The 14,452-nt window shown below is 43.5% G+C and overlaps 1 protein-coding gene across 1 annotated transcript; it reads left to right on the top strand.

Annotated features, from left to right (window-relative positions):
- The first annotated feature begins 1,199 nt into the window (after positions 1-1,199).
- Positions 1,200-2,911, top strand: LOC127769559 (uncharacterized). The gene is made up of 4 exons (XM_052295156.1): positions 1,200-1,510; positions 2,036-2,146; positions 2,392-2,472; positions 2,562-2,911. Exons 1-4 carry the CDS (start codon positions 1,277-1,279, stop codon positions 2,634-2,636), a joined length of 501 nt encoding a protein of 166 aa, XP_052151116.1. The 5' UTR covers positions 1,200-1,276; the 3' UTR covers positions 2,637-2,911.
- Positions 2,912-14,452: the final 11,541 nt, after the last annotated feature.

The following is a 14,452-nucleotide window of genomic DNA, read 5'->3' as shown; positions in this document are numbered from 1 at the left end:
GCAAGAGGTTCAACCTCTTGGAAAAATTCTTTTGAGTTTATCTCTCTCATCCGACTTCTGTGTTTTTCATGTGATCTAATCAAACGGCTATTCCTGTGTTTTTCTGTATTTTCCAATTCTCTGACACTTACATTTCTATCCCAATCCTATGTTTTTTCTATTCCTCCATTTTCCATTTGATTCAAAGGAGCCCTAACATCCTCATTGTTTCAGCCAAAGCTAACAACCATGGATCATCTAGTGATCATGCATTAGATTTGCAGTCGCACAAAGCGAGATGCTCTCGCGTGCATCCCTTTTTGTCCTTACACAAGTGTCCGTACCATTTGTGATCCGATCTCGAAAATGACAGCGAAAAAAACCCCCACTGTGTTCGTGTAACCGTGCGTCTCTCGCTGTGCAGAGCAACAGTTCGTTACTGCTCTGCCTCAGCTCGGCTGCATCTCTCGGCATCCACCGATCGGACCGGCCACCTCACATCTCCCCGTCGCCGCCGACGCCTGCACGCGTCGTCGCCCACATTTTCCCACTTTCCACGGCGAACTGACGGCGACGCCGCGGCCGGCGCAGCTTGTGTCTTCCAAGCCTCGCCTCGCCTCGCCTCGCCGGCGCCGTGTCCCCCTCACTACCTCCCCCTAATTAAAAAAAGCAGTAAGCTAAGCTATCGGCTATCGCCTACTCTTGCAATGCGACGAGACGGGAAAAATCTAAGCCGCGGGACGAATCGAGCGCGAAAGCTAGCCCACTCGATCGAAAAAGTTCTTTTAGGAAAAAAAAAATGGCGTGAGGAGGGAGACGGCCGCGCGCACCAACCGGCGACAGCCGCCGGCTCACCCGACTCGATCGGGATCCCTTCCCCTCCACTGCACTGCACTGCCACTGACAGCTCTCGCGCGAGGCTAGCTCTCGTTTCACCTAACCTAACATCGCCAGGTTTTTCTGACAGAAGCGACTCCTCATCCGTCGTCGCAGACAAATGAATGAAATGATTCCGCCATTTTTTTCTTCAATTCTCTTCTCGATGGAGTAGCTCTTGCTTGTGCGATACACCCGCAGGTTGGATTGGCAGGAGCCATGTTACGTCGGTCCATCCCTCCCGTTGCTTAGACATGCAGCATCCGCGGCGGGAAGCCGGGACGGGGGGCAGAAAGGGACAGGATCGTGGCGGGGGGTATAAATGGCGGGAAGCGAGGAAGAGGAGAAAGAAAGAATATCCACCAGTGTAGACTACTGCAGTACAGATCAGAGGGTGTATTGCAGTATTGGGTAGTTGGATATGCAGGGGGAGGTGGATCAGCCGATGCAGATGGTGCTGCGGGTGAAGCACCCGTCGTCGCTGGGCGGCGGCGGGGAGGAGGAGGCCGGCGAGGCGTCGTCGAGGTCGGCGCTGTCGGTGTTCAAGGCCAAGGAGGAGCAGATCGAGAGGAAGAAGATGGAGGTGAGGGAGAAGGTGTTCGCGCAGCTCGGCCGCGTCGAGGAGGAGTCCAAGCGCCTTGCCTTCATCCGACAGGTCACTTTCCGACTTGGAATGTCTGCAGCTTATTCATGTCACGTTTTCAAAATACAATTCATATATGTCCTAAGAGCTGTTAGTTAGGTTTATAATTTATGATATTTCAGCTTGATTTCGTCTGAAAGAACTGCAGAAACAGCACGGAAGTAGCAATTGCTGTTTCAGGACCTTAAAAAGGAACAATTCTTTTTTATCTGTACTTGTAACAGAGATCGTGTGATATAGGACACGTACTGCATACAAGTTGATGATGCTTAAAGGCACACCAAATGATCAGCTAGCTCAGAAAAGATGCAAGAAAATTTTAAGAGAAATTTTACGGTTCTTAAGAAAGTATCTAAAGGTATCAAAATTTTATACTAAAATTTTTAGTACCTTGAGATACTGAGTACCTAGAGAAAAATTTGGTACCTCTAGATACCTTCTTAAGAATGGTAAAATTACCCAAATTTTAAATAGGAATAGAGAAAAAAAAATCAGCTGCAAATGATGCATGTGGCTGAATTGTTTGTTCTTTGATAGGAACTGGAAGGGATGGCGGATCCAACCAGGAAGGAGGTGGAGGTGATCAGGAAGAGGATCGACGTGGTGAACCGTCAGCTCAAGCCTCTCGGCAAAACCTGCGTCAAGAAGGTGAAGGCACAGACTTGATGTGCAGAACTGCACATAAATACATATTTAGGCATGAATAGCATGAGCGCATGACACAGATTTGATTTGCAATTCAACAGGTTCTAACTTTTTTAGTACAACTTCTTGAACATAATAGTCGGAATACCCTGTCGAAACAATTTGCGACGTGATACGATGAATTAATTCCAAGGGACTGAATAAGCTGACACAACTATTTGTCTGTCTTGAATTGAAAACTTATAAAGGAGAAGGAATACAAAGAAATCCTGGAGGCGTACAACGAGAAGAACAAGGAGAAGGCACTGCTTGTAAACAGGCTAATTGAGGTGAGTAGAATTAATAAACGTTTGTCACACCATCTCTTTGATCTTCAGATCGTCAAATCGGTCACTGAAAACTTATAATTTCGACGCAGCTGGTGAGCGAAAGTGAGAGGATGCGTATGAAGAAGCTCGAGGAGCTGAACAAGACGGTCGATTCACTCTACTAGGCGCCAGATAATGTTATCCCCTAGAGGCATATAATTCCTCTCTGTAATCTCAGTGCCATGGATTTGTGAAATGTTCATGTGACCCGTTCATGTTGCTTGTAACTCAAGAGTGATTCGTTCTCTCTCTTCTTTTTTTTCGCCTCTTCTCTCAGTTAATTAATTGGCTTGGGTGTTTGTTGCGTTGTCACTGTCGAGTAAAACTGACGTATTTAAGCAAGAACATATCATGGAAACAAGGCTAGGAAAAAGAAGGGGAAGGATGTTACGTCGACTCACTTTTGTTCTTCCTTTCATTCTGTACATAGTAATGTAATGCGACCAGCCAACCACCTCCATTGTTGTCCTAGCTGAATTCAGAGGCTCAGAGTTTCTGAAAACCAGAGTTCCATGAATCCTTACAATTGGGAGCATTTCTGGCAGTTCAGGTCATTGTTTCTCCAGGAATGGTTCTTGCAGGACACTGCAGTCTGGGAATGGCCCTTGCAGAAAGTGCTGTACTGCTGTCACCAGAAGTCCAGAATGATCACATCCTAGTTATTGGCCAAGCTAATATGATCAGCTCATGTTGGCTGGTAGGTCACTGGCGTTCAGCTAGCATGAAGTTGATTAGAGTAGTTCTATTAATTCTTGGATGGTGGAGTCCGAAATGGGCCATGGATTGCAGTCCTAAGTCCCAAAAGGCTAACAACATACTAGTCCTAATAACATTTAATTAAGCTCCAGGAAGGCAGGGAATGATGAGCATTTGCTTATATAACAACTAGCTGCGGTTGGTTGGCTCTTGATGAGAGGGATAGATACTATAATGAGACGGGCCACATGGACCCGGTTAATTAACTAGTGCATCCACACACACAGAAAGGTGATACAAGCGATGAGAGTGTTTCTTTCTGTTCCATTCTTCCGGGTACTGGACTACTATCACCTAATCACCGTACAAAAAGGCCATTGAAGAAGGTGAAACAAATCGCTCCTACTCTAGCGATCTTGACAACGGCGAGGAAACCACGGAGACCCTCCAAGATTGGCTTTCATTAAGTGTAGTGAGGGTGTCATGGATGGAAGAAATGGTTGGATGACAATGAACAACAGTAGCCGTTAGAGAGACACCGAAGAATACGCCATGAAGGCTGGGGTTGCTACGGTGGGCAAGTTCGCGGGAGATTGATCTGAACAATTCAATGCTGTATTTTTCACTTTTTTTTTGAGAAATGGATTTTTCACTTTTTGATCATTTTGAAAAACTTATTTAACAAATAGATCTTAAAAAACTTATTCCAAGAATACACCCTTTTCGTGGCGCCAATATCATTGGCGCACCAATGATGTTGGCGCCATCCCCCTCGCCTCTGGTGAAAGCTAAGTCGCTAAGGCCATTCCCAACCCAAAACATTAGACATAGTTTCCATAAACTCCACATCATCAAGAAACTAGTACTAGACACTATTCTTCCAATGCAAACACCAATATTCCATACTTAAATTTAATGCCACTTATCTCACTAATGTCTTAGACGTTGTGTAGAAACCATGTCTCATGCAAGACATGGTTTCTTTCTCTTTCCTCATTATTCACTTGCCACGTCATTTTTCATCCTATGTGGCAGCTTATTTAATGCTATGTACACCATCCTAATCATTGGGTTGGGAATGGCTTAATGTGATAGGGGACGGCACCAAATCACCAATATCATTGATGCCAAGGATCTATTTGTGAAAATGTAAAAGACCTAGAGTCCCATCTTTTCGTTTATGCTTATGCTTATCAGTCAAAATTTAATTTTTCAGCTTTAAATTTGGAGCCGATTTTGAGTTTTTATCATTGAAGTTTATTTTTCAGTCTAACTTTTAGATCACTAAAAACACATATATAAAATTTTTATTCACAAATTATTTTTCGTTCGTAAATATTCCGTTTGGCTTATTCCATGAATAAGTGAGGTGATGGGGCTGCTATTCGTAGTAGAAAAGGATCTATTTGTAATAAAAAAATTACAAATAGATCCTTAGTGATAATGATGCAGGAAACGAGGACCTATTTGTAAATATTTTTCATTACAAATAGATCATTTTCAAAAAAATACAAATAGTTCCTGGACAGCAAAATGTCGTCTCATTCACATTAGTGACTTAGTTTCCACATGGGGTTACATCAACTTCATTGGCGCCATCATGTTGGATTACGATGCCAATGACGTTCGTGCCGCAAAAATGATCATTTCTAGAATAACTTTTTTAGGATTTTCTAAACGATCAAAGGTGAAAATTCCAGCAATTCAATGGCTAAGAAATTTTGACCAGACCCATTCCTTTCAGCTTATTACCAAACTATTAAACTTAAAATATTAAGTGCTCTACTCCCTTCATCCCATAAAAAACTAATCTAGTACTGGATGTGACACATCCTAGTACAATAAATCTGGAGATACCTCTGTCCAGATTCATTGTACTAAAATATGTCACATCCAGTCCTAGATTTCTTCAGGATGGAGGGAGTACACTTTGAAAAATATGTTTTCTTAAAAACCTTTCTTCTGCGGCATTGTTTAAACCATTTGTTTTAAGCTATTTGCAAGTTTGTTTTTATAAAATATCTGATTCATTCCTTAGTAAAATAGATAATCCGTAACGACAAACTGCTTAATAATCTAAACCAGACAGGAATGAGATTAGATTGAAAATAACGTGAACAATCTTTATACCCAATCTCTCGTACGACCGACATGATTTGTGATTACCCACTGCGAGTACAGATAGAAGTAGTGGTTACGTCTATTAACATGGAACATACAGAAGCAACATTTTGAGCATGGTTTATGCATGAATGAGCTGAAGCTTGGACGAACTTGATCGATTGTGGCATCATGCATTGATGCTCTGCCATCAGTCTGCCACCCAACATATCAATCACTAGCCGCTTTCTAGATCTGGCAAGGATATAATGGGTATGTTTGGATCCCCTCCAGAATCTTGGTATTTCGGAGTATTAAACGTAGATTACTGATAAAACCAATTCATAATCCCTAGGCTATTTTGCGAGATGAATCTAACGAGGTATATTAAACAGCCTAGGGGTTATGGAATGAGTTTTGTCAGTAATCTATATTTAACAATCTTAAATAGCAAGATTCCGGAGGGATATTTAATAGCCCGAAGGATCCAAACAAGACCAATGAACGGAAGTACGTAGCTATGGCCGATATTGACAGCTGTTTCATTAATCAATCGCTAGCCGTGTGTTGCACACATGTGCATGCACGGTTCAGGGATCAGTACGTATACTCACGTTCGCGTGCCAGTATCTGTATTTTTCAGGTCGATCGACGACGTGTCCGCGTGCAATTCGGATTGATGCCGTACTGTATGGAGCAGCTATATACTCCCTCTGTCCCAAGAATAAAGAGATTTGCTCCGATCTAACGAAAAGTACCTCGGAATATCAGTACCTCACGGTGCTAAATCGTTTTCGATCGTTGGATCTAGTTGAGCAGGATGGACAATGTTAGACCCAATTATAAAAATAATTTGGTACCATGAGATATTGATATCTCGATGTATTTTTTATTGGACCGGAGCAAAATCTCAGATAGCTGGAAGCCTAGAACTACTCGCATCGTCGGTGCATTGTTCATGCCCTAACGACTGCTGCTAGAACATAAATAATGTACGATCTGTATTACTGTATACTCCATCCGTTTCAAAATGTTTGACACCGTTGATTTTTTAGTATGTGTTTGACCATTCGTCTTATTCAAAAAATTTAAGTAATTATTTATTCTTTTCATATCATTTAATTTATTATTAAATATACTTTCATGTACACATATAGTTTTACATACTTCACAAATTTTTTTAATAAGACGAACGGTCAAACATGTGCTAAAAAGTCAACGGTGTCAAATATTTTGAAACAGATGGAGTATATAGCTAGCTGACATCATGCACAAATGGTTCATAGTTTGCCGAATATAATGATTAATGTTGCTCCATTTGCCAAGTTTCTGAAGGGTCCCCGTCTAATACGCGATTAGTCGCTAGGGGTCACGTCACGCGATCAGATCAAGGAGTACTACACGTTTTTTCTTTTCTCAACCTCGCTCGTGACTGTCTACATTCGATGTGGGTTTTTCATAAATTTAAAATCAATTTGAAAATAAGTGTGAAAAAAAGAAAGAGAATAAAAAATATATTACACTAAAATCTATTCATGTACATAGACTTTATATATATAAGCATATACATTGCTAACTTTGTACATATAGACTATATATATATAAATATTTTATACAAAATATATTTAAATTTGAATACAAATTTAAATCAGGTATATAAACTTTCACCGTATAAACTTTAACAATACAAACTTGAGATGTATAAACTTACTAATTAAAACAGAAAGTAATAAGGTGAAAAAAAAAAGAGAAAGCAACGAGGGGAGAGAGGCCCACCACCCCGTGACGAGGACCGATCGCTGTCCACTCTCTTACGCGAGCGATCGCTCATTAGGATTCTCGCATGGATGGGGCCCGTCTAATACGCGATTCGTCGCTAGGGGTCACGTCACGCGATCAGATCAAGGAGTACTACACGTTTTTTCTTTTCTCAACCTCGCTCGTGACTGTCTACATACGATGTGGGTTCTTCATAAATTTAAAACCAATTTGAAAATAAGTGTGAAAAAAAGAAAGAGAATAAAAAAATATATTACACTAAAATCTATTCATGTACATAGACTTTTTATATATAAACATATACATTGCTAACTTTGTACATATATACTATATGTATATAAATATTTTAAATATATTTAAATTTGAATTTAAATTTAAATCGGGTATATAAACTTTCACTGTATAAACTTTATGTGTATAAACTTTAACAATACAAACTTTAGAAGTATAAACTTTAGATGAGTAAACTTAAGGTATTTAAATTTGAATTCAAATTCAAATTTAAATCGGGTATATAAACTTTCATCGTATAAACTTTATGTGTATAAACTTTAACAATACAAACTTTAGATGAGTAAACTTAAGATGTATAAACTTACTAAACCAGAAGAGTAATGCGGTGAAAAAAAAAAAAGAAGAAAGCAACGTGGGGAGAGAGACCCACCACCCCGTGACGAGGACCGATCGCTCTCCACTCCCTCACGCGAGCGATTGCTCATTAGGATTCTCGCGGTGCTCCTGTTGCAGAAACTACGATATGGAAGGATTTCATCCACATTTATGATTTTATCTGTAGTCAGAACAGAGTGGGTCTGCTCGCTGTCTTCGGATTTGAGTCAGAGTTTATGCACCTCAGCTGCATAACCTTTTGCTGCTTCATACTAATACTAGTTTTATTTTAATAGTAAATTTCATAAACTGTAACTATAGTGACAAAACTATCAATTTGCTGCAACATTAGTGATTTATTTCAGTTTACTGTAACAATAGCGTGGGAAATTATCACAAAACTGTAACTTTTACGTGATATACTGCTACAGTTGACACGTAAAAGTTACAGTTTTATGATAATTTCCCACGCTATTGTTACAGCAAACTGAAATAGATCATTAATGTTGCAGCAAACTGATAGTTTTGTCACTACAGTTACAGTTTTCTGAAATTTACTCTATTTTTAATATATGAAGTCGTTGATTTTTTTATAGCATGTTTGGTTCTTTTCTTATTAAAAAATAAGTAAATTTCATAAAACTACAGATACATTGCACGATATATCACAAAACTAAATATTTAAGAACTTGTTTCATGAAAGTACATATTTCTTCGTTTATCACAAAACTACATGTACTTTGCACAATATATCACAAAACTACAGATTTAAGAACTTATTTCACAAAACTTTAGATTTAATATTTTCATTTGTCACAAAATGATAAATAAGTACATGTTTAGTGCTTTCATTATCACAAAACCATAGGTTTTAGCATTGTTAAAACCTGTAGTTTTGTGATAATTAATGGAGACACTAAATCTGTAGTTTTGTGATAAATAAAGACTAAATGTGTAGTTCTGTGATAAACGAATACACTGAATCTATAGTTTTGTAATAAGTTCTTAAATCTGTAGTTTTGTGATAAACAGAGACACTAAATCTGTAGTTTTGTAATAAATTGTGCAAAATAATGTAGTTTTGTGAAAATTACTCTTAAAAATTTAAGTATGTCATTTTGTTGTAGCTTGATTTATTACTCAAGGAACTTTTAAGCAATATTTATATTTTTAAGATTTCTATAAAAATTTTTAAGTAGAACGAATAACCAAAGCATATAGCAAAAGTTAACGGTACCATATATTAAAAACCAGAGGGATCCGGAGTATACAGAATTGTTTCCGAATTTTCAGAAAAATACGCACTATTTGAAAACTCGGAAATTATGCATCAGTACTAAGCAAAGAAAAACAGGGCGACGGCTGATTGCATTCTGCTACGTGTTCTTCTTTGCTTAACCGCGTAACCACAGTACTTAATGTGCGATCATACACTTTACGGACTTGCGTAATTACAGTACGGTGCAGAGAATTAGTCTTCCGTACACTACCAAAACAGCAGGTTAGGGTGTGTTTAGTTCTACACTAAAATTGATAGTTTGACTAAAATTGAAAGTTTAAAGAAAAAGTTAAAAGTTTATGTGTGTAGAAAAGTTTTAATGTGATGAAAAAGGGCTTAGATTAGCCTTAGAGTGAAGAAGGGCTAACCTAAATATCGGTTGAATGTCCTGGCGAGTTTAGTTCTGAACTTTTTATTTAAACTTCTAACTTTTTCATTATATGAAAACTTTTCTACATATAAACTTCTAACTTTTCTGTTATATTGTTCTAATTTTAACCAAACTTTAAATTTTGACGTGAACTAAACACGCAAACACGCTCTATGTGGAATAGTTTGTGTACGTGCCAACGCTGCTAGCTGGTGAAGAGGCAAGCCTCAGACGAGATCCGGTTTTGGCTCGTCGTGCGCTTCCAGACTACTGTTACGTCCGTACATATATTAGTATTAGCTAGGTGACTATTACTTGTAGTACTTAATTTGTAGGTGTTGCTGGTAAGTTAACTGTACAAGATTTAGTCTGAAATGAGAAGGTTAATATGTATGGTTTGTTTGAAACAAATAATTGTGATGCTTGTATAATCATAAGTGCTTCTGCAATTAGGGACTTTACAATGCGGGCCACGTGTAGCCTTGGTCCAAGACGCTACCAAGGATTGACCTGGAAGCCACAAGATCCACGGTGCATATAGAAAAAGCGGAACGAAACCACATCCTCCCAACACATCCGTAGCCTTCTCTACCCAGGCCAAGAACAGGTGACCAAAAAAGATCACGCGGGCTTTAATTTGGTGGGCCTACCTACGAACATGTTAAAGATTCACACTGAATCGCTGACATGAAGAGATCGGCTGATGACAGCTACCACATTGTAAAGGCCATTAAGGCAATAGCAATCCGTCCCTGATATTTGTCGTTCTTCACATGCCACAGACCAAGAACGTGTTAAGCTACATACTCCACAATGCAACTTGCTTGTAGTGGGTCTCACCAATACCAATCTCTTTCACTTTTCATCACCCCCCTCTCTCTCCTTTCTTCCTTCCCCCAGTCCTTACTGGCAAAAGAAGCCGAGGCAAGAAAAAGCGAAGCGCTAGGGTGGCCCGAGCGGCGATGGCACTGGGCAGCCCGAGCGGCATCGGCGCCGGCTGCGAATTGAGCTCGCCGGTTCCAAATCAACATTGGCCTCGACCTCGAGCTCCTCTACCTCTCCATCCCCATCTCTTCTCCTCCACCTACCATCCCCTTCTCTTCTCCTCCGCCACGCCTCCCCTTCTTCCTTCATCCGCCACGCCTCCCCTCCTCCTCCTCCTCCGGCCACCGCCGGTGCAAAATAGGGTGGATGGGGTGATGTAGCGGATTGAAGCGGCTCGACGTAGTGGAGCGGTTGAGGTCATGGTTGGGAGCGGCGACAAGCAGAGCAGCGGTGGCTCGGCCCAAGCGGTGGCGACAGGCGGAGCAGTAGCGCACGACACAAGCGGTGCTGAGTGGGGCTCCACCTTGTCGGGGCCGAAAGCCGCGAACGACGGTGCCGCCAAGCTACGGATCGAGCTTTTTGGCTCCGGATTGACCTCAGCGGTGCGGCCTCGACCTCGTGCTCCTCTCCCTCTCAGTCGCCTCCCTCTCCCCCTCCTATCTTCCTCACTGCTGGCGGCCTCTCATCCTCCCAAACGACGGCGGCGCTTCTCCCCTCCCCTCCTCCCCCGCGTCGCTACGTCCCCGTCGCCGGCGCCAGCCTGGTCACTATGTGGCCATCACCGTCGCTGGCCTCTCTCCGGTCCTCTCCCTCCCTACCCGGAGAGGCATGGGACACAAGATTGTGGGTCCAGAGTTGCAAATCTAATGAGGAACATGCTTATTTTGGCTCACCGTTTTTGGTGAGGCAACGAAATATGCTAAGGTAGAAGGGAATCTCCGAGCTAGCTAGTGGAGGCTAAATGATAAAATGGACAGAAAAATGGCTTACATAAATGGAAATGGAGTATCACGTTTCTACAGACATGACACTACTTATGAGACGATTGTTATACTTTTTTCCTTGTGATACAAAATAAGACATGACACAACCTATGAGATGATTGTTATACTTTTTTCCTTTGTGATACAAAATTTAATTTAAAGGAACAAAACAGCATATCTACATTTGTCTTTCAAAGTAATATAAAGAAAGTAAACATGTATTTATTTATTTATTTATTGTATATATTATAATAAGATAAAGTTAAGAATATATTTTGGAGACCGTGTGATTGTCAAAACTCTAAAATAATCCTCGAAAACATTTCACTGTTAAAATAATATTTTTAGCGCGCTGTGCTTCTTGTACAATCATTGCCTAATTAATACTACATTTGTTGACAACGATAGCATTATATTTGGGTGTATTCTATGCCGACAAGTTTTAAAGCAACGCTGCATTTGGAGGTTCATTATGAGGGGATCGATCGAGAAACTGGTCGATATATGCGGTAGGGTCTTTTCTTTTTCTTCTTTCTGAAAACTACAGTAGGGTCATCTCGCGGAGGGCACCATCCACAGTTTGACTTAAAGTTTTTCTATAAACTTGATCAAACTTAAAAAGTTTAACTAACAAATAATTAAAATGACTTAAAATATGAAAACGGAGAGAGCAGTAGATAACCAATGAAGACAAAAAAGACATCACATCTTATTGCTTTCTCATATATATAGATATATACCTCTATCTCTCTCATTGAGATAAGTTTCCATATATTTGATATGATCCCACGTTTATATATACAGAATTGTAACCTTCTGTCGACGAAAAATGCATCCCCCAAATCTTGTAGATTTTGGATTACTAGACTTGCTTCGTGATTCGTACTTCAGGTACTTCTTCTCCAACTCCAATGACCTTTTTTTCTTCTCCGGTGCCTGCAACAACCCAAACTCCACCAGAGGACTGACGAATTAGCGTCTCTCTAGGTGGGGTGAGGGTGGGAGGAATGGGAAGGGGAGGGGGCAAGAAGGAGGAGGTCGCCGGGCTTAGAGAGATAGTCATGGGAAGCGGCGGCACGGTGTTGGGTGGTGGAACGGGCAAGTGGCGAGGAGCCGGAGCCATGGGGGATGAAGGAGAGTGGTGGCACCGGCGTTGGTGGTGGGGGTATCTCGCCGTCGATGGCTCGAGGAGGAAGGAGAGAGGGCAGAAGGGGGGAGGGGGAGGAGGCCAGGGATCTCTCGCCAGCGCCATTGACGCCTTCAGGCCAGCCGGTGAGTCGGGCGGCGGCGGCGACGCAGGAGGGGGTGGAGCGCGTGCCCAAGGGAGGGGAGCGAAGTGGTGGTAGTGACATTATTGAGGGGAGAGGGAAGAAGAAATTAGGGTTAGGTTCAGCGCACAAATCCTAAAGCGATCTAATGGTTTAGAATTCGCAAGATTTGAAGGGATGGATTTTGTCAAATGACATTAAGAATCGTGGGCTATGAGCCTATGACTTATTAGATTTTAAGCGGTCTAATGTTTTCTGTCAATAATATAATATTAAAAAACGGAGAGAGTATTAAGATGGTTTATTTTGAAGTGTGTTGCATCTTAAACATCAGCATTATGCTGTTGCTCATTATAGTCTAGCAATTTAAAATTCTTTTAGTGGTCACAATTGAAATAGTGTTTGGGTCTTTGGGAAGAACGGATGGAGTACCTTTCAGGGTCCGCGCATAATTACAAATATTTTAATTTGTCATGTATCTTAAATGAAACCGCTAGATCTTTGCCATGAAAAATGTTTGCACAATACAATAATGTAATACTTTCCACTAAAAATTCATGTGATAGACATAATAATAAGGAAAAAGTACGAATTACCTCCCAAACTATCGCGGTCGTCCGAATTACCCCACTGAACCACAAAACCGGATATTCTTTACCCCCAACTATACAAACCGGACAAATTACCCCCCTCGAACCAATTCAGAGCGGTTTTGTCCAACGTGGCGCACACGTGGCAATCCAGTCAGCGTTTTTTTAATAAAAAATTGTGGGACCCACCTGCCATACTCTTCTCTCCCCTCTCTCTACTATGTCTCTCTCTCTTGCTCTTTTCTCTCTCACCACTCACGCAGCGCGCACACGAGGACGGTCGGCGAGGGCGGTCAGCGACGGAGGAGGCAGCGGCGGCGAGGCGAGGCGGCGGCGGAGGCACCGAGCGCGGGGAGGCGAGCGGCGGCGGGGTGCGGCGGAGGAGGCAGCGGCAGAGGAGGAGGCGAGCGGCGGCGGGGTGCGGCGGAGGAGAGTGGCGACGGAGGTGGAGGCTGACCGGGCGCGGGGGGACGCGCAGCGGGCGGCGGGCTCCTCCTCCGCGTGGTGGGACACCGCCGCCACCGCGGGCTCCTCCTCCTCGTCGTGGGCGCGCGGTGTCCGGCGGCGCGCGGGGACTAGGTGGCAGGGCGCGGGGACTAGGAGGCGAGCGCGGCGGCGGAGGAGGCGAGGCGGTGCGGGGTGACGGCGCGTGGACGGGGCTCAAGGCGACGGCGGTGACGGGCGACGGACGATGGCGCGCGGCGCGGGCGGGGCTCGAGGGGAGATGGCGATGGCGCGTGGCGCGAGCGTGACAGGCGACGCGATTGGTCCCATCTCCGCGCTCGCTGCCTCCGCCGCCGCCTCGCCTCGCCGCTGCCGCTGCCTCCTCCGCCGCACCCCGCCGGCGCTCGCCTCCTCCTTCGCCGCTGCCTCCTCGGCCGCACCCCGCCGCTGCTCGCCTCCTCCTCCGCCGCCGCCTCGCCTCGTCTCGAGCAGCGCGAGCTCCCGCCGCCGCTCGCCTTCCCGTGCTCGCTGCCTCCGCCGCCGCCTTGCCTCACTGCCGCCGCTGCCTCCTCCGCCGCACCCCGCCAGCGCTCGCCTACTCTGCCGCCGCTCGCCTCCCGGCGCTCGCTGCCTCCGCCGCCGCCTCGCCTCGCCGCCGCCGCTGCCTCCTCCGTCGCCGACCGCCCTCGCCGACCGTCCTCGCGTGCGCGCTACGTGAGCGGCGAGAGAGAAAAGAGCGAGAGAGAGAGAATAGAGAGAGGGGGAAGAAGAGTATGGCAGGTGGGTCCCATAATTTTTTATTAAAAAAACACTGACTGGATTGCCACGTGTGTGCCACATTGGACAAAACCGCTCTGAATTGGTTCGAGGGGGGTAATTTGTTCGGTATGTATAGTTGGGGGTGAAAAATGTCCGGTTTTGTGGTTCAGGGGGTAATTCGGACGACCACGATAGTTAGGGGGGTAATTCGTACTTTTCCTAATAATAATATGCATATA

Source organism: Oryza glaberrima, chromosome 4, assembly GCF_000147395.1.
Source record: "Oryza glaberrima chromosome 4, OglaRS2, whole genome shotgun sequence".
NCBI lineage: Eukaryota > Viridiplantae > Streptophyta > Magnoliopsida > Poales > Poaceae > Oryza > Oryza glaberrima.
This window is presented reverse-complemented; position numbering and strand designations above follow the sequence as displayed.